This window comes from Bos taurus, chromosome 9, assembly GCF_002263795.3.
Source record: "Bos taurus isolate L1 Dominette 01449 registration number 42190680 breed Hereford chromosome 9, ARS-UCD2.0, whole genome shotgun sequence".
NCBI classification, from domain to species: domain Eukaryota; kingdom Metazoa; phylum Chordata; class Mammalia; order Artiodactyla; family Bovidae; genus Bos; species Bos taurus.
The window spans coordinates 41883686-41903538 of NC_037336.1; the positions used below are offsets into that span (position 1 = coordinate 41883686).

Sequence of the window (19853 nt, forward strand, 5' to 3'; positions counted from 1 at the left end):
ATGTTCTTCAATTTACCTTTCTCTAGAACTTCTGATATTTTTGTCTAAAACAACTTTAATACAATAGCCATTCGCTATATTGGGGTATTTAAAGTTTAAGATTCAAATTATCAGACGTCTCTTTGTCCAGTTTTCTTGGCATTGACGTTGACTTGTATGATTTGTCTAGTTGACTATAGTTGATACTGGCCTCAGATATACAGGATGGCTCATATATGAAGGGGCCAGTGCACTCAGCGCTTTTTAACCTGTGATTTTGTTTTGCTTTTTAACCTGAGATTTTGTTTTGCTTTTTTACCTTTTTGTCCTATCTCACTGTTTCTGATTAGTGGTCACTCACAATCTGGTCACGGTTAGCCCTGTGCCAAACTCTAGGTGTAACTGACTTCATACACATCCCATTCTTCATTAAGAATAGATAGATTTTCTTAATCCAACCAAACAAAGGTTAGAGACTTATTTTCTTGATAGGACCTTTTTATTAACTATCATCTGGCTTCAGAGATATCTTAGCAGTTTTTTGATATCAGTATTGCTAGAAAATTAGAAATTTTGATATCAGTATTCTCTGCCGGAGTCCGCAGAGACATTTTGTTGTTTTAGTTCATAGTTGCTGTTATTTACTATTGTTATCTCCTACTCTTGCCCTGACATTACATTTTGTTTCTCTCTCTCCATCAGTCTCTGTATCGGGCTCACTACTGCTTATCCACCATCTCATTTTCTTTTTGAGCTTTAACTAATAGGTCTGGCATAGTGTTTTAAGTATTCTTCTCAAGGAAGCTAGATTTCTCTCCCGTTTGATCTAAACATCTGGGACAGTCTTTCCCAGCCTAGTGTTGGTAGAAGGGAACAGGAGGCAGACTGGAGCAGAGGACGTTGTGGCAGAAGAACAAAACAACCTACTACTGAGGCGCTACTTATGTAGCACCTTATGTACATTTTTTTAGAGCTTCTACTAATTTTGGGGGAGATACTGTTTAATGTATCTTGAACATCAAGAGCACTTGAACTACGAACACGAATTCATGCCTGGTTTTACACTACCTACTAATTGAGTGCCCTTGGGCAGTTAACCTCTCTGAACCTTTTGTCCATCCTAAGATGAAAGTGTTAGGATCCTCCTAAAATTAAATGATGTGTGTTATGGACTTTTAAGTACTGTCTTGTTTATTTAATACTAGCTGCTGCTGTCATTATCTGAGAATTGGCTCTAGGTTTTTATTGCACTGTCAGAAAAAAGAAGAGTGCTGATTTCAGTAAAAGATTAGTTTTGTAACATATATATTACCGGATCTGCATTTTTTCCCCCCAAGCACTCTGATTTACCCTTGGAGTTGCTTAATGAAAGGTCAAAACTCTTAAGAATCCAGTTACTCATTATTATTTTTTTGAGATTTATTTACTTTTTTTCCCCCTGCTGTGCTGGGTCTTTGTTGCTGCACCAGGCTTTCTCTAGTTGGAATGCGCGGGGGCTGCTCTTTGTTGCGGTGCCTGGGCTTCTTACTGCAGTGGCCACACTTGATGTGGAGCGTGGGCTCTAACCACATGGGCTTCAGTAGTTGGGGCATGTGGGCTCAGTAGTTACAGCTCCAGGGCTTTGTTGCTCCACGTCATGTGGGATCTTCCCCGACCAGGGATTGAACCTGTGTCCCCTGCACTGGCAGGTTTATTTTTAACACTAGACCACCAGAGAAGGCCAGGTACTCATAGTCTTATAGAATGTATTCTTTTAAACATGGGAGTTTTGTCAGCGGATGGTAGTGAGGGTTGCACAACAATGAATGTACTTAACGGTGCAGAACTCCATACACATAAAATGGTAATTTTTATGTTATGTACATTTTACCACAATAAAAAAAGCATAGAAATGGATAATAGAGGAGGTGGTTGTTGTTTAGTTGCTAAGTCATGTCTGACCTTTTTGTGACTCCATACACAGTAGTAGCCTGTCAGGCTCCTCTGTCCATGGGATTTCCCAGCTAAGAAAACTGGAGTGGGTTGCCATTTCCTTCTCCTGTGGGGGAGGGACAGTTATTAAATGTGTATCTTCTTGCCTTTCAAGTTACCAAAGCCAAGGAGGAAAACATTTCTTTAAAACTTTTTGCCAAGAATCTCAATTCTTTGGTCTTAAAATCAGTTTTATCTGATACTTACACAGTGACTCCAGCTTTCTTATGGTTAGTTGTAAGCTGTATATCATTTCCCATCCTTCCACTTTTAACCTGTTTTTGTTTTTGAATCTTAAGTGCCTCTCTTGTAGAGAGGATATAAGTTTTTTATTCAGTTTGATAATCTGAATAATCTGCCTTTTGATTGGTGTATATAATCCATTTTGTTTTACAATTGTTAAAAATTTTTAATTGAGGTACAGTTCATGTATATTATATAAGTTTGAAGAGTACAGCATAGTGATTTACAATTTTTAAGGGCCGTACTCCATTTATAGTTATTAAAAAGTACTGGCTGCACTCCCTGTGTTGTACAGTATACCCTTGTAGCTTATTTATTTTATGCACAGTAGTTTGTACCTCTTAATCCCCATCCCTATTTTGCCCTTCCTTCCTTTTCTCTTCCCACTGGTAACTGCTAGTTTGTTCTCTATCTGTGAGTCTATTCATTAGTTTTATTTTTTAGATTCTACATATAAATGGTATCATACAGTATTTGTCTTTGTGTGTCTGACTTAACATAATACACTCCGAGTCCATTGTTGTCGAAACTGGCAAACTTTCATTATTTTTAAATGGCTGAGTAGTATTCCACTGTAATAAACACTTAACACACGCATACATGTATACTAAAAACCGTATCTTCTTTATCCATTCATCTATTGATGGACACTTACGTTGCTTCCATAATATGGGAATTGAAAATAATGCTGCTATGAACATTGGAGAGCTTGCCAGGTGGCTCAGAGTAAAGAATCAATCTACCAATGCAAGAGACTCCAGAAATGCAGGTTTGTTCCTTGGGTTGGGAAGATCCCCAGAGTAGGAAATGGCAGCCCGCTCCAGTATTCTTGCCTGGTAAATTCCATGGACAGAGGAGCCTGGCAGGCTACAGTCCACAGGGTCTCAATGAATCAGATACAATTGAGCCCACTCACCCACATGAACATTGGGGTTGCACACATCTTTTCAAATTAGTGTTTTCTTTTTTATCTGATATTTACCCAGGAGTGGAATTGCTGGGTCTTACTGTTTTCCACAGCGGCTGCACCAATGTATATCCTCACCAACAGTGTACAAGGGTTCCCTTTTCTTCACATCCTTCCCACGATTTGTTATTTGTGGTCTTTTTGACAATAGCCATTCTGACAGGTGTAGGTGATATCTCATTGTGGTTTTAATTTGTGTTACTCTGATAATTAACAGTGTTGGGCATCTTTTCCTGTGCCTTTTGGCCTCCTGTGTGTGTCTTTGGGAAAATGTCTGATCAGTTCTTGTTTTTTAATCAGCTTGTTTGCTTTTTTGCTGTCAAGTTGTGTGAGCTTTTTATGTGTTTTTGAGATTAACCCCTTATTGGTCATTTCATTTGAAAATATTTTCTCCCTAAATCCGTTTATTAAAAAAAAAAAAAATTATTTATTTGGTTGTGCCAGGTCTTAGTTGCAGTATGTGGGATCTTCTGTCTTCCTTGCGGTACATGAGTACTTTTAGTTTAGCAACTCTTAGTTGTTGCATATGGGATCTAGTTCCCTCATCAGGGATCAAACCTGGGGCTCCTGCCTTAGGATTGTTGTCTTAGCCACTAGACCAGTAGGGAAGTCCCTGCATTTATTGTTAATGAAATCACCAGTATGATGGGTTTATTTCTGCCATTTTGATACTTGTTTTCTATGTCTCATGTTTTTCTCTGTTCCTCCTTTACTGCTTTCTGTGTTAGATATTTTCTGTTTTACTGTTTAAATGCCCGAGATTCTTTTTACTTCTTAAAAATTATTGTTAGTGTTTGATATTGAAATTACAGTATGCCTCAGCTTTTCTCAATGTACTTCAGATTAATACCAACTTAATTCCAGTGAAATAGGAACCTTGGTCCAATACACTTTCTCCTTCCTTTGTGCATTATTGTTGTATATGTTACATTTGTATATGTTAGAATAGTACAGTTTTATAATTGTTTTAGGCAGTTTTTTTAATCAGCTAAGAGAAAATTTTATTTTTTATTGTCTTACATGTTTACATATGTAGTTGCCTTTATTTGTTGTTGTTTCGTCGCTAAGTCATGTCCAACTCTTTGTGACCCCATGGACTGCAGCACAACAGGCTTCCCTGTCCTTCACCATCTCCTGGAGTTTGCTCAAATTCACGTCCATTGAGTCAGTGATACTATCTAATAACCATCTCATCCTCTGCCGCCCTCTCCTTTTGCCTTCAATCTTTCCCAGCATCAGGGTCTTTTCCACTGAGTTGGCTCTTTGCCTGAGGTAGCCAAAGTATTAGAGCTTTAGCTTGAGCATCAGTCCTTCCAATGAAGATTCAGGATTGATTTTCTTTAGGATTGACTGGTTTGATCTTGCTGTCCAGGGGACTCTCAAGAGTCTTCTCCAACACCACAGTTCAAAATCATCAATTCTTCGGTGCTCTGCTTTCTTTATGGTCCAACTCTTACATCCGTACATGACTACTGGAAAAACCATAGCTTTGACTATATGGACCTTTGTTGGCAAAGTGATGTCTCTGCTTTTTAATATGCTTTCTAGGTTTGTCATAGGTTTCCTTCCAAGGAGCAAGTGTCCTTTAATTTCATGGCTGCAGTTACCATCCACAGTGATTTTGGAGCCCAAGAAAATAAAGTCTGTTACTGCTTCCACTTTTTCTTCTTCTAATTGCCATTAAGTGATAGGACCGATGCCATGATCTCGTTTTTTGAATGTTGGGTTTTAACCCAGGTTTTTCACTCTCCTGTTTCATCTTGATCAAGAGGATCTTTAGTTCCCCTTCACTTTGTGCCATCAGGGTGGTGTCATCTGCATATATGAGGTTATTGGTACTTCTGGCAATCTTGATTCCAACTTGTGATTCATCCAGCCTGGCATTTTGCATGATGTACTCTGCATGTAAGTTAACAAGATGACAATACATAGCCTTGATGTACTCCTTTCCCAATTTTGAACCAGTCTGTTGTTCCATGTAAGGTTCTACCTGTTGCTTCTTATCCTGCATACAGATTTCTCAGGAGACAAGTGGTCTGTTATTCCCATCTCTTTAAGAATTTTCCACAGTTTGTTGTGATGACTTTAGCATTTTCAGTGAAGTAAATGTTTTTCTGAAATTCCCTTGTTTGCTCTGTGGTCCAACAAATGTTGGTGGTTTGATCTCTGGTTCCTCTGCCTTTTCTAAATCCATCTTGTACATCTGGAAGTTCTCAGTTCATGTATTGGTGAAGCCTAGCTTTAAAGATTTTGAGCATAACCTTCAGTTCAGATCAGTCGCTCAGCTGTATCCGACTCTTTGCGACCCCATGAATCGCAGCACGCCAGGCCTCCCTGTCCATCACCAACTCCCGGAGTTCACTGAGACTCACGTCCATAGAGTCAGTGATGCCATCCAGCCATCTCATCCTCTGTCGTCCCCTTCTCCTCCTGCCCCCAATCCCTCCCAGCATCAGAGTCTTTTCCAATGAGGCAACTCTTCACATGAGGTGGCCAAAGTACTGGAGTTTCAGCTTTAGCATCATTCCTTCCAAAGAAATCCCAGGGCTGATCTCCTTCAGAATGGACTGGTTGGATCTCCTTGCAGTCCAAGGAACTCTCAACAGTCTTCTCCAACACCACACAGTCAAAAGCATCAATTCTTCGGCGCTCAGCCTTCTTCACAGTCCAACTCTCACATCCATACATGACTACAGGAAATAGCCTTGACTAGACAAACCTTTGTTGGCAAAGTAATGTCTCTGCTTTTGAATATGCTATCTAGGTTGGTCATAACTTTCCTTCCAAGGAGTAAGCGTCTTTTAATTTCATGGCTACAGTCACCACCTGCAGTGATTTTGGAGCCCAGAAAAATAAAGTCTGACGCTGTTTCCACTGTTTCCCCATCTATTTCCCATGAAGTGATGGGATCGGATGCCATGATCTTCGTTTTCTGAATGTTGAGCTTTAAGCCAACTTTTTCACTCTCCACTTTCACTTTCATCAAGAGGCTTTTGAGTTCCTCTTCACTTTCTGCCATAAGGGTGGTGTCATCTGCATATCTGAGGTTATTGATATTTCTCCCGGCAATCTTGATTCCGGCTTGTGCTTCTTCCAGTCCAGCGTTTCTCATGATGTACTCTGCATGTAAGTTAAATAAGCAGGGTGACAATATACAGCCTTGACGGACTCCTTTTCCTATTTGGAACCAGTCTGTTGTTCCATATCCAGTTCTAACTGTTGCTTCCTGACCTGCATACAGGTTTCTCAAGAGGCAGGTCAGGTGGTCTGGTATTCCCATCTCTTGCAGAATTTTCCACAGTTTATTGTGATCCACCCAGTCAAAGGCTTTGGCATAGTCAATAAAGCAGAAATAGATGTTTTTCTGGAACTCTCTTGCTTTTTCCATGATCCAGCGGATGTTGGCAATTTGATCTCTGGTTCCTCTTCCTTTTCTAAAACCAGCTTGAACATCAGGAAGTTCACAGTTTACATACTGCTGAAGCCTGGCTTGGAGAATTTTGAGCATTACTTTACTAGTGTGTGAGATGAGTGCAATTGTGCGGTAGTTTGAGCATTCTTTGGCATTGCCTTTCTTTGGGATTGGAATGAAAACTGACCTTTTCCAGTCCTGTGGCCACTGCTGAGTTTTCCAAATTTTCTGGCATATTGAGTGCAGCACTTTCACAGCATCATCTTTCAGGATTTGGAATAGCTCCACTGGAATTCCATCACCTCCACTAGCTTTGTTCATAGTGATGCTTTCTAAGGCCCACTTGACTTCACATTCCAGGATGTCTGGCTCTAGATCAGTGACCACACCATCGTGATTATCTGGGTCATTTTGTACAGTTCTTCTGTGTATTCTTGCCATCTCTTCTTAATATCTTCTGCTTATGTTAGGTCCATACCATTTCAGTCCTTTATCTAGTCCATCTTTGCATGAAATGTTCCTTTGGTATCTCTGATTTTCTTGAAGAGGTCTCTAGTCTTTCCCATTCTGTTGTTTTCCTCTATTTCTTTGCATTGATCGCTGAAGAAGGCTTTCTTATCTCTTCTTGCTACTTGCATGCTAAATGAGCGTGACCATACTGTAGTTTGAACATTCTTTGGCATTGCCCTTTTTTGGTATTAAAATGAAAACTGATCTTTTCCAGTCCTGTGGCCACTGCTGAATTTTCCAAATTGGCTGACATATTCAGTACAGTGCTTTAATTCTTGCCACCACACTAAGTACAGAATTATTTGTTCTTGTGTTTGCTTTTAGCATTCTGAATATTCCACTGCTTCCTGGTCCTCATTGTTTCAGGGGAAAGTCAGCTGTTAATCTTTATTAGGGGAGGTTGGAGGGATATGATGAGTCATTTTTCTTTCGTTACTTTCCAAATTTTCTGCTCATTTTTGTCTTTCAATATGTTATTTATTTATTTAGAACTGTGCTGGGTCTTTGCTGCACTCAGGCTTTTTCTAGTTGCAGAGAGTGGGGGCTACTCTCTGGTTGTGGTTTTCAGGCTTCTCATTGCAGTGGCTTTTCTTGTTGTAGTGCATGGGCTCTAGCCTTGTGGGCTTCAGTAATTGTTGCACATGGGCTCAGTAGTTGTGGCACAAAGGCTTAGTTGCTCCTCCGAGGTTTGTGGGATCTTCCTGAACCAGGGTTCGAACCCATGGCCCCTGCATTGGCAGGTGGATTCTTAACCACTAGACTACTAGGCAGTCTTGTCTTTCAACATTTTTGCCAGTATGTCTGTAAGGTCTCTTTATGTTTCTGCTACTTGGAATTCATTGAGCTTCTTGAATGTCAGATTAAAGATTTTAGTCCAGTTTGGGGAGTCGTCAGCCATTATTTTGGAGAAGGCAATGGCACCCCACTCCAGTACTCTTGCCTGGAGAATCCCATGGACAGAGAAGCCTGGTAGGCTGCAGTCCATGGGGTCTCGAAGAGTCGGACACAACTGAGCGACATCACTTTCACTTTTCACTTTCCTGCATTGGAGAAGGAAATGGCAACCCACTCCAGTGTTCTTGCCTGGAGAATCCCAGGGACGGCGGAACCTGGTGGGCTGCCATCTATGGGGTCGCATAGAGTCGGACACGACTGAAGCGACTTAGCAGCAGCAGTCATTATTTATTCTTTCTTTCTTTTTTTTTTTTGTGAGATTCCTATTTTACCTGTGTTGGTATGCTTTATGGAGTCTCACAATAGAAAATCTGGTTGATCTGTCTTCACATTTGTTATTCTTTTGTCTGCCGGCTCAGATCTGCTGTTGAGCCCCGTCAGTGAAATTTTCATTTCAGTTATTGTACTTTTCAGTCCCAGAATTCCAATTTGATTTTTCTTTATAATCTCTTTTTGTTGAGATTCTCTCTTTCATTGAGTCATTGTCATCATACTTCGAATTCTGTAAGTATGATTTCCTTTGGTTCTTTAAACGTGTTTGTGAAAGCTGCTTTGAAATCCTTGTCAGCCTAGTCCAAGAACTGAATTCCCTCAGAAACAGTTTCTGTTGACTGTTTTTAACCCCATGTGAGTTATACTTTCTTATTTCTTTGCATGTTTTATCATTTTTTGTTAAACCAAGCATTTTAGATAATGTATTTTCAAGACTGTCGAGTTAGATCACCTCTTGTCTTTCTTCCCAGGGGAGCTTTGTTGCAGTATCTTTTTTTTTTTTTAAAGGACTCGCATGCACTAAGTCTGTAGTCTTTGCTGTTGCTGATATTTTCTTGTATGTGCTTTTTTTTTTTTAAGCCTGGTTTCCTAGGGGGTCACCCTTGGATCAGGACAGCTTTAGTGGTCAGCCAGTGACTGGTCAGAGGTTCTGCATAAACACTTAGAGCTAGTAAGGCTTCTGCCCTTTGATATTGGATTTGTATGTAGGTTGGGGAATGAATTGAATGTTTAGGCAAGTAACAGGTTTGTTTCAGCTTTTACTTTGTACCAAGTCTTCTCATGTCCATATCGCTCCTATATCTCTGAAAGATCTCATATTGGGTCACAGGTACATAGATAACTATGGATCCTCACCAGTTTTTTCTGAGCCTGCATACAGCTTTGTGCAAGCACACAGCCTTTCAGACCTCCAGGGATAAGAGAACTATTAAGGCCTGTCGTTACTGTGCCATTCTCAGGATATCCCTCCTAAATTTCTGGCAAGTCTGGCAGCATAGTTGATTTACAATATTGTATTAGTTCATATTATGTTTTAATGTTAATTTAATGGGTGCTCAGAAGCACTTTTTGTTGCTGTTCAGTCAGTCATGTCCAACTCTTTGCAACCCCATGGACTGTAGCACAACAAGCTTCCCTGTCCTTCAGCATCTTCTGGAGCTTGTTCAACTCATGTCCAGTGAGTTGGTGATGCCATCCAACCATCTCATCCTCTGTTGTCCCCTTATCGTCCTGCTGTCAATCTTTCCCAGTACCAGGGTCTTGTCTTTTCTTTTCTAAATTTATTTTTTAATTGAAGGATACTTACTTTACAGAATTTTGTTGTTTTCTGTCAAACCTCAGCATGAATCAGCCATAGGTATACATATATCCCCTCCCTCTTGAACCTCCCTCCCATCTCCCTCCCCATCCCACCCCTCTAGGATGATACAGAGTCCCTGTTTGAGTTTCCTGAGGCATTCAGCAAGTTCCCATTGTCTATCTGTTTTACATAGGGTAATGTAAGTTTCGATGTTACTCTCTCCATACATCTCACCCTCTCCTCCCCTCTCCCCATGTCCATAAGTCTGTTCTCTATGTCTGTTTGTCCACTGCTGCCCTGCAAATTCTTTGGTACCATCTTTCTAGGTGCCATATGTATGCGTTAGTATACGATATAAATTTATCTTTCTCTGAGTTACTTCACTCTATATAATAGGCTCTAGGTTCATCTACCTCATTAGAACTGACTCAAATGTGTTCCTTTTTATGGCTGAGTAATAGTCCATTGTGTATATGTACCACAATTTCTTTATCCTTTCATCTGTTGAACTATGAACCATTGTAAATAGTTCAGCATTAGGGTCTTTTCTAATGAGTCAGTTCTTCACATCAGGTAGCCTAAGTATTGGAGCTTCAGCCTCAGTGTCAGTCCTTCTAGTGAATATTCAGGATTGATTTCCCTTTGGGTTGACTGGTTTGATCCCATTATAGTCCAAGGCACTCTCAAGAGTCTTCTAACACCACAGTTCAAAAGCATCAATTCAATGCTCAGCCTTCTTTATAGTCCAGTTCTCCCATCCATACATGACTGCGAAGCATCATAGCTTTGACTAGACAGACCTTTGTCAGCAAAGTAATGTTTCTGCTTTTTAATATGCTGTCTAGGTTGGTCATAGCTTTTCTTCCAAGGACCAAGCATCTTTTAATTTCATGGCTGCAGTCACCATCTACAGTGATTTTGGAGCCCAAGGAAATAAAGTCTGTCACTATTTTCCACGAAGTGATGGGTTCAGATGCTGTGATCTTTGTTTTTTGAATGTTGAATTTTAAGCCAGCTTTCACTCTCCTCTTTCACCTTCATCAGGAGGCTCTTTAGTTCCTCTTCGCTTTCTGGCATAAGGGTCATGTTATCTGCATATCTGAGGTTATTGGTATTTCTCCCAGCAATCTTGATTCCAGCTTGTGCTTCTTTCAGCCCAGCATTTCACGTGATGTACTCTGCATAGAAGTTAAATAAGCAGGGTGACAATATAGCAGTCCGTTGTTCCGTGTCCAGTTCTAACTGTTGCTTCTTGACCTGCATACAGGTTTCACAGGAGGCAGGTAAGGTGGTCTGGCATTCCCATCTCTTGAAGAACTTTCCACAGTTTGTTGTCATCCACACAATCATAGGCTTTAGCACAGTCAATGAAGCAGAAGTAGATGTTTTTCTGGAGTTCTCTTGTTTTTTCTGTGATCTAGCAGATGTTGGCAATTTGATCTCTGGTTCCTTTGCCTTTTCTAAATCCAGCCTGAACATCTGGAAGTTCTCAGTTCACATACTGTTGAAGCCTAGCTTGGAGAATTTTGAGCATTACTTTGCTAGCATGTGAAATGAAGCACTTTTTATGCAATGCTTAAATATTTTTAAAAGCCTCTTAACCAGGTATTACTTAGCTCCTTGCACAGTACTTGTTGAAATATTTATCTCTTTGCCTACTAATAGACGTGTGACCCTGAACAAGTTTCATAACTCCTCTTTTTAAGTTTATTCAGCCGTGAAGTGAAACACCAAAGGATTAAATGTGACATGTGAAATAGTATTTGCACTACACTAAGTAGTGATGATATGTGTGAAGTAGTAATAGTTCCTGTTTAACTGAGCTAAGTGGCAGTATCTTTTTTTTAAAGATGCTGCTGCTGCTGCTGCTAAGTCAACTTCAGTCGTGTCTGACTCTGTGTGACCCCATGGACTGCAGCCTACCAGGCTCCTCCATCCATAGGATTTTCCAGGCAAGAGTACTGGAGTGGGTTGCCATTGCCTTCTCTGAAGGCACGTCTGCTGCACCTCAGATTTATAGGAGGAAAGTAACTTAACATGGTCACATGGTCATACTGTTGAGTTTCAGAGGCGGGCTTGAGCCCTGGTCTGCTTGATTAGTTTATCTGGTTTTGGGTGTGGTGTTTTGTTTTTTTGGCTGCTTCCGAGAATCAGAAATTGTGTTACAAATTTGTGATTAGTTTCTATTAAGTCTACAGTCATACAAAGGAAATAACGATTGCATGTGTATTCATATATATGTGCTTCCATTTGGTTCCCCCAGCATGTATCATGTCAGGAACTTCCACAGCAAAAAGTATCACAACAATTATTTAGACTTTAAGTCTTTGAGATAACAACCTTAATGACTCTAGCCTTGAATACCTTAAGTGAATGGGAAAAACCGGGGACCTTACACTTTTCATCCACATCTAAACTTGAAAACTTCTGTTACGTAATAATATAAGCAGTCATGAAAGTATAAATAGAAAAAGTTTCTATTAGCTTTAAGGCCTTTAAGCCTAACAGGGTGTACATACATGTCTTTAGCATAATAGTGTACTCCCCAGATTGAATACTGTTTTATAGAAACTCCCCCATGGTATCTACTCTTCTTTCTTTTTTTTTTTTTTTTATTTTATTTTTAAACTTTACATAATTGTTACTCTTCTTAATGTCTGCCTCTTAACCCTGACTTATCTTTCTCTGTATAAAATCTGCTAAGTCAGGGACCATGTCCATATATGTAGTCAACATTCATAATTCTCAGTAAATGCTTTGTATTCTTTGTACTTATTAGCATTCAAGGTAACATCAGTTTAATGACTTATGAGACTTCATAGTCATAATTAATATTTATAAATGTCATGACTTAAAATATATTTGCCATACTTTCAAGTAGGGTTTGGAGGTTAAAGATGAAAGATCTGGAATAATTTCCTTTTTTTGGAAACTTTACAACACAGCTTGGAGGAGAGGTCAAGGAATGGAAACTGTATGAAAAAAAGGGTACTCTGAAATGAACCTAATTATAAGGAAAAGAACCAGAATGCCCTGCTCTCCAGTGCTACCTGAGAAACACTGATTACACCTAACAGTTAACGAGGATCTGTTGGCCAGAAATTTTTTTAAATTATACCAGTGTAATTATTAATGTATTGAAACTTTTGATAACAGGTTACAAATTCTTTTGTGACTGTGCTCTTAGCTGTGGTTTATTATGAGGATTCTTCAGTTCAGTTCAGTTGCTCAGTCGTGTCCGACTCTTCTGCGACCCCATGAATCTCAGCACGCCAGGCCTCCCTGTCCATCACCAACTCCCGGAGTTCACTCCAACTCATGTCCATCGAGTCCATGATACCATCCAGCCATCTCATCCTCTGTTGTTCCCTTCTCCTCCTGCCCCCAATCCCTCCCAGCATCAGGGTCTTTTCCAGTGAGTCAGCTCTTCGCATGAGGTGGCCAAAGTATTGGAGTTTCAGCTTTAGCATCAGTCCTTCCAAAGAACACCCAGGACTGATCTCCTTTAGGATAGACTGGGACTCTCAAGAGTCTTCTCCAACACCACAGTTCAAAAGCATCAATTCTTTGGTGCTCAGCTTTCTTCACAGTCCAACTCTCCCATCCATACATGACCACTGGAAAAACCATAGCCTTGACTAGACGAACCTTTGTTGGCAAAGTCATGTCTCTGCTTTTGAATATGCTATCTAGGTTGGTCATAACTTTCCTTCCAAGGAGTAAGCGTCTTTTAATTTCATGGCTACAGTCACCATCTGCAGTGATTATTCTTAGTTATTTACTATTTCTAATAAAAAGATCTTGCATTGATGATTTGAGTACTTTCAGGTTATTAGAACAATAATCATTCTTTGGGGCCTTATGAAAGGAATAAAATATTGTAACGGCACTGCTGTCAGTTTGTAAATGTAAAACACGTGTGTATAGTGTTTAGTATCATTGTCTAGCTGCTCTTATTACAACTAATTACTCTCCTCTGAATAGAGGAGAAAGGAGTCTATTACTATGGGGATCAGTCATGTCATAGAGAATTAGGACTCATTAAACACCCTTTTACATTTTTTTAAATAGTTTTCCAGGTAATTTTTTGAAGAAACACCTCAGCTTCATTTTTTATAAGTGGCAGACTCTTTTGTACTATCTGTTCCTAGAAGTTTATCAAATTACTGTAGAGAAAGCAACTCAATCTTAAATTACAACTGTTATTTTAGAATGTTGCCTTGGGAAATCTTTAGGTTCAGCTCATTGGATCAGCTTAAGTTATGGAGGAACACTTCCTTTGTTGAATAATCCACAATCAGTGGATTTTCTGGAAACTTCAGCTACTCAGAAAATAGTCAAGAACTGATAAGGAAGTAAAAAAGTATAAACAGCAAAGAGTTTTTTAAAAATTAAAGTCTATTCACTTTTTAGGTATCACATGTTTTTGTATGTGAAATACTATGCTCTCGATCTCTTCATGTTTAGCATGATTCTGCCAAAGTCAGGTTACTGAATCAGTTATCTGTTGCTTTGTAATAAAAACTGTGAACAGTTGATGTCTTAAAACAACATTGATTTTATCACAGTTCTACAATTTTGTCAGACCTTAGAAGGAATAGCTCCTCTCTGTTCTTGATATCTGCTGGAACAGCTTGATTGGGGCTGGAGGATTTATTTCTAAGATGACTCAAGTCATTTGACTAGCCGGCACATTGTTGCTGGCTACCATTTGGGAGATAAGCTGAGGCTATTGATCAAGTCCTGAGTTTTCTTCCATGTGGATAGATTTCTAATAGAAAAATGGTGGCTGGGTTCCAAGAGATAGTATCTTTATGAAGAAGTATTCCAAGAGGATGAGTCTTACTGTAATTAATAAATATTTGCTAATATACCATTGACCGGAGGCAGTCACATGGCCAAGGTGATATGGGAAGGAAATGGCAATTCACTCCAGTATTCTTGCCTGGAAAACCCCATGGGCAGAGGGGCCTGGCGGGCTACCATCCATGGGTTCACAAGAGTCAGACATGACTTAGCTACTTCACCACCACCATAGGAAGATATGGAGGATACAGAAAGAAAGATACCGAGAGGCATTGTTTATTGTAAGCCACCAAAGTAATAGCTTACTCCTGTTGTATACCTTCTTTGTCTATAGCAAAGTAGCCTCTCTGAAGGACATTTGGAAACCTTAACATTCATAGCTTTTGACCCAGTAATTTTACCGTTAGGGGTTTGTTCTAAGGAAAGTGTCAGTTCTATCGATCTATACTAAAGCTTCATCTAGCTTTCACCCAGTACATTTTACCCCAGGTCAGATAACTGGTTGATGCCGGAGTTGGGATTTAAAACCAGGTTGTCTGGTTCCAGAGCTGTGTGCTTTAACCATGTCCTATATCTCTCAGGTAGATGATATCTGTATACAATCATGTTAATAATATCAAATGAGAAGCTAGTATTTTAATAAGAATAAAATCTGTATATATAAAATCTGAAAGGATATTCAGTTGTCCCTTAAACAACATGGGTTTGAACTGCATGGGTCCTCTTATTTATGGATTTTTTTCAATAATAAATACTACAGGACTACACAATCCATGGTCAGTTGAATCTGTGGATGCAGAACTGCAAATATGGAGGAACCATGTATACAGAGGACCAGCTATAAATTATACTTGGATTTTCAACTCTCAGAAGGGTCGGTGTCCCTAACCTCCAGCATTGTTCAGGGGTCAATCATGTATCAGAATGACATATCTGCAAATGAGCATGTACCACTGTTCTTCTTCTTTTATTGGTATGGATACTTCCTATGAGCCTGCCATGCAAACTTAACCTAATACATTCATCTGTATATGCTTTATGTCTGTTTCATTTCTACCCTGATTACTTTAGTGTGGGTTTCCACCCTTTCATCTAAACAGTAATAAGTCTACAATGAATTATAACTGATAAAGGTTTTAAGTCTTGGAAGATTACTTTGCTCTCCTCTATCCAACCCCCCAGTTTTATGCTGTAAATATCTCTTCAGGAGGATTTTTTTAGATCTTTGTAATCCATATGTGCCTGGTAATGCATACATAGAAGTTTAGAATACACTTACTGAAAAGGACTTATTTTGTTTTTATTTATTATATTTACTTTTGGCTATGCTAGGTCTTCATAGTTGTGCAGGCTTCTGTAGGTGTGGTGAGCAGGGGCTTTGTTTTGGTGTGTGGGCTCCTCATTGCTGTGGCTTCTCACTGTGGAGCACGGGCTCCAGGGTACCCAGGCTTCAGTAGTTGTGGTGCAAGGGCTTACTTGCCTTGTGGCATGTGGAATCTTCCTGGATCAAACCCTGTCCCTTGCATTGCCAGGTGGATTCTCGACCACCAGACCACCAGGGAAGTCCAGAGCTTCTTAACTAGTATTCTTTCACTGATTTCTCCATTATAGTTTTATTTTTGGTGACTTTGCATCCCATTTCCATTGTTCTCATAGTGTCAGTTCCAAATCCTTGAGGATGTAAAGTATTGCCCGTATCTGTCCTGGCTGAACTAGAATCTCTGGGAATCATACAGATTTCCTAAGCACTCAGTATTCTGTTTCACTTTTAATAAGTCTAGGGCAGTGGTTCTTGACCATGGTTGTATCTTAGAATCACCTAAAAATACTGATGTTTGGAGTCCAACCTATACTAATTTGAATGAGAGTTTCTAGATGAGGGCATTTAAGAGTGTGGGGTTGGGAGTGTGTTTAAAACCTCTTGAAGTGATTCTTACAATTAGGCAAGTCGGAAAGAGATACAAAATAATTTTGCACTTTAAAAATTGTTCAGAATAGGTCTTATGCTATTAATAGGCAGTTTTCTTTCAGCAGAAGCTTGTAGGATTATGTAAGTGTTCAAGAACAAATTTTCCTTTACAGTAGAATTATTACTGCACAATTTCATTAAAGGTTGCTCATTGAAGATCTTGCTTGAGCTCACAAATAAATCTTGTCATTCACAAATGAATATGGACAAAGTAGAAAACATATATGAAATTACTTGGTTTATACATTAAACTAGTCTCAGTAATGTCTTCTCTACTGTTTCAGAAATTACACCATAAAGGATACTTCTTTTGAAATAACAGGAAATTGTATCACTGGAAGGCCACGTCCTTATTTGAAAAAAAGAAACTAAACACAATACCTTGGCTTAATGACAATCTACATTTCAAAGGTTCTCCAGACTAAAAGCTTATTCTTTGCTTAAATGACTTCTCCCAAGCCATATTTAGAGTTCATCTAGGTTATAAACCATATCTCCAGTTATTCATGCTGTTCCAGATTGGGTAAAACAAGTATCAAAAGTACTGAAGGGCGAGGTAATAGCTTAAGCACTTCTCAGCTTATCCTTTATCTCTAGATGTAGATATTTGAAGAAATACAGCCTTTTAATGAGAACTGAAGTGAGGCATCCATTTACATCTCTTAGGATTGGTTGAATAGAGTATGGCCTATTGAGTATACTTTTGATGTCGTTGCCAGTCTCTTTTTTCAAATGTACACATGACACTATCTGAAGAAATGCTAGAAACACCTCGTAAACATTTTTCGAATATCTATTGTTAAGCTGTATTCAGGTGACCACATTTTGAGGCTTGGTTTTCTGCTTGGCTATCAGTGATAATCAGGTTACATATCGGGTATCTGTGAGCTGCTGACTTTGATAGGTCAGCCTCTGTAAGTGTGTAAGAGCTAGCTTTTTGGAGACCAGTAATGTGGCCATTTCCTGTGTTTGAACGTGAAGGGAGCACTTGTTTTAGAGCTCTGTACCATGGTTTCGAAATCTGTTCTGTAGTGTATAATGTCCATTTGAATTCCTGATGGTTTTACCCTATGTGGTTAGTAACACCTTGTGGGAAATGACTAGTAGTTTCTCTTTTATGTAAATAGCAGTTTAAGAGTATCAGGCATAGAGGCATCTCTCATAACATTTTATCCCTTTGGAGTTTTGTTTTTGGTATGTTATCAGGAAAAGTAAAGAGCAACAGAATAATTTTGAACAGCGTTATGTGCGTTACTATGTGTTAGTCACTCAGTGGGGCTGACTCTGTGACTGCATGGACTATAGCCCGCCAGGCTCCTCTGTCTGTGGAGTTCTCCAGAAAGAATACCGGAGTGGGTAATCATTCCCTTCTCCAGGGGGTCTTCCTGACTGAGGGATCGAACCCAGGTCTCCTGCATGGCAGGTGGATTCTTTACCTTCTGAGCCACCAGGGAAGCCCTGAATAGGGTTACTCTTGTTCTTTCCTAGTTTTCTGAATATCCCAGATTTCTTATATAATGATTAGTCCATCACCTTTTCATAAGCTACACAGAAGCTTGAGAATTGCCCTGAATTTTGCATAGGATAAGTAACAAATATCTATGGCTTCATTCTAGCCAAGTAGACTATAAGTCTTAATTTTTCTGAGTCAACAAATTGCAAACATAATGTACTTACACATCTGTGTGTTCACACTGTATCTGGCAGAATGAGGTTTTCCTGCAGTAAGCCAGTCTCTGTCCTGATGGTTAAAGTCAAGCAGATAACTTCCCCTAAAAGTGAATCTCTAAGAATTCATTCTGTGCTTTGCCCATTCCATAGGTTTTAAATTTAACTGGGTAAATTCCAAATGGCACTAAATTATTTTATGAAAAGTAAGTGCAAGGGGAAAAAAACCTCAGCATAAGAGGGAAAAAACCTCAATGTAAGGGAAAAAAAGTAACTTTACATGGGAGAAATCTAACTGACCTCACCTTCACCAAGTGATCAAACAGCAGGACAAGCTGACACTGTGTTCTTTCTGATGTGGGGTACTGAGGAGGCTTCAAATTCCTGCCAATAGGAACATTGCTGACAAAGATGAACGACATGGAACTCATCATGAGGAAAAGGACAAACTCAGGGGTATAATATCTCTCAAATATCTGGCCTGCACTCTTTAAAATTGTCACTGTCTTAAATGGCGAAAGGGCAGGAGGATTGCTCTAGATTGAAGAAGACTTAAAGAGATAACAAGGCATATATAATATACGTAAGCTACAGGGATATATTGTATAGCACAAGGAATATAGCCAGTATTTTATAATGACTTTAAAGGGGGTATAATACCTAAAAAATCTTGCATCACTATGTTGTACATAGTTATAATTAAAACTGTGTTATAGTTAGGGCTTTCCAGGTGGCTCAGTGGTAAAGAATCCACCTGCAGTGCAGGAGACATAGGAGATGTAGGTTGGATCCCTGGGTTGGGAAGATCGCTTGGAGAAGGAAATGGCAACCCTGTTTAGTATTCTTGCCTGGGGAATCCCATGGACAGAGCAGCCTGGTGGGCTATGTTTCCTGGGGTCTCAAATGAGTTGGACACGACTTAGTGATTGAGCACACATACCTAGTTAAAACCTAGTTAAGACTGTGTTACAGTTTTCCCCAATAATGTTATTAAATGGTGGTGACATTTAACTAGAATTTGGCTTATAATGATTAACAGAAGAATATTTTTAATGTAGAATAAAATAGTTTTTATAGACTTTATGGATTCCAAGCAGCGAATTTAACTTTTTGGGGGGCAAATGATTATAATTCTCTGCTTTTTAAATGTTAGTTTGGGCCACAGCCCTGACATAACTTTAAATTATTGTTAATTTGCAGTTTCTTATATATATGACAATGGTTAATGTAAATATTTATAGGTACCTCTGTCTTTGCTTTGCCAGACAGTCATAACTCCATGAATGGAATTGAGAAGTCTAAAATGGACCAAGGTTACTCAAACTCACTTTCAGCATTCACTAATATCACATACCTACACAAATAGCTGCCAGGTGGTTTTGGTTTTTGCCTAATGATTGGCTTTAGTTTTGCCTGTCTTAGGGTCCTGTTCCTCATATGCTGTTATTTCATACAAATGGCTGAGTTCGACACTTTTACCTCTTAGTTAAAATGACCTATAGATGGAGGAACATAGTAGTTTCTAGTTTATGCTCAGCTTGAGAAACTAGAGCAACTTTTCTTAAAATTCAAATGTAAGGATGAGAAAATACTAAATCTTGCCTTTTAAGTTTCAAAAGTTTTAGTCATCTTAACATCTTTAAGTCTGATTTACGTCTAATTTCAGAATTCAGCACTTATTTCTCTCTGGATAAACCAGAAGCATTTTGAATGATATCCAAAAGAAAAACTTTAAAGAATTTTTGCTATAATTTGCCTCAGTCTGTCTCTTTCCCATACTCTTCAAGCAGATAAAACTTAA

At 39.2% G+C, this 19853-nt stretch overlaps 1 protein-coding gene across 2 annotated transcripts in view; it reads left to right on the plus strand.

Annotated features, from left to right (window-relative positions):
• The window catches only part of SNX3 (sorting nexin 3), a 47213-nt gene that overhangs the window by 12757 nt on the left and 14603 nt on the right, over positions 1–19853 (plus strand). The window contains exon 1 of one of the 2 annotated variants that reach the window (XM_059889737.1): positions 9801–11561. Coding sequence (XP_059745720.1) covers positions 11460–11561 — 102 coding nt within the window. The 5' untranslated portion in view covers positions 9801–11459. 2 annotated transcript variants of the gene reach the window in all.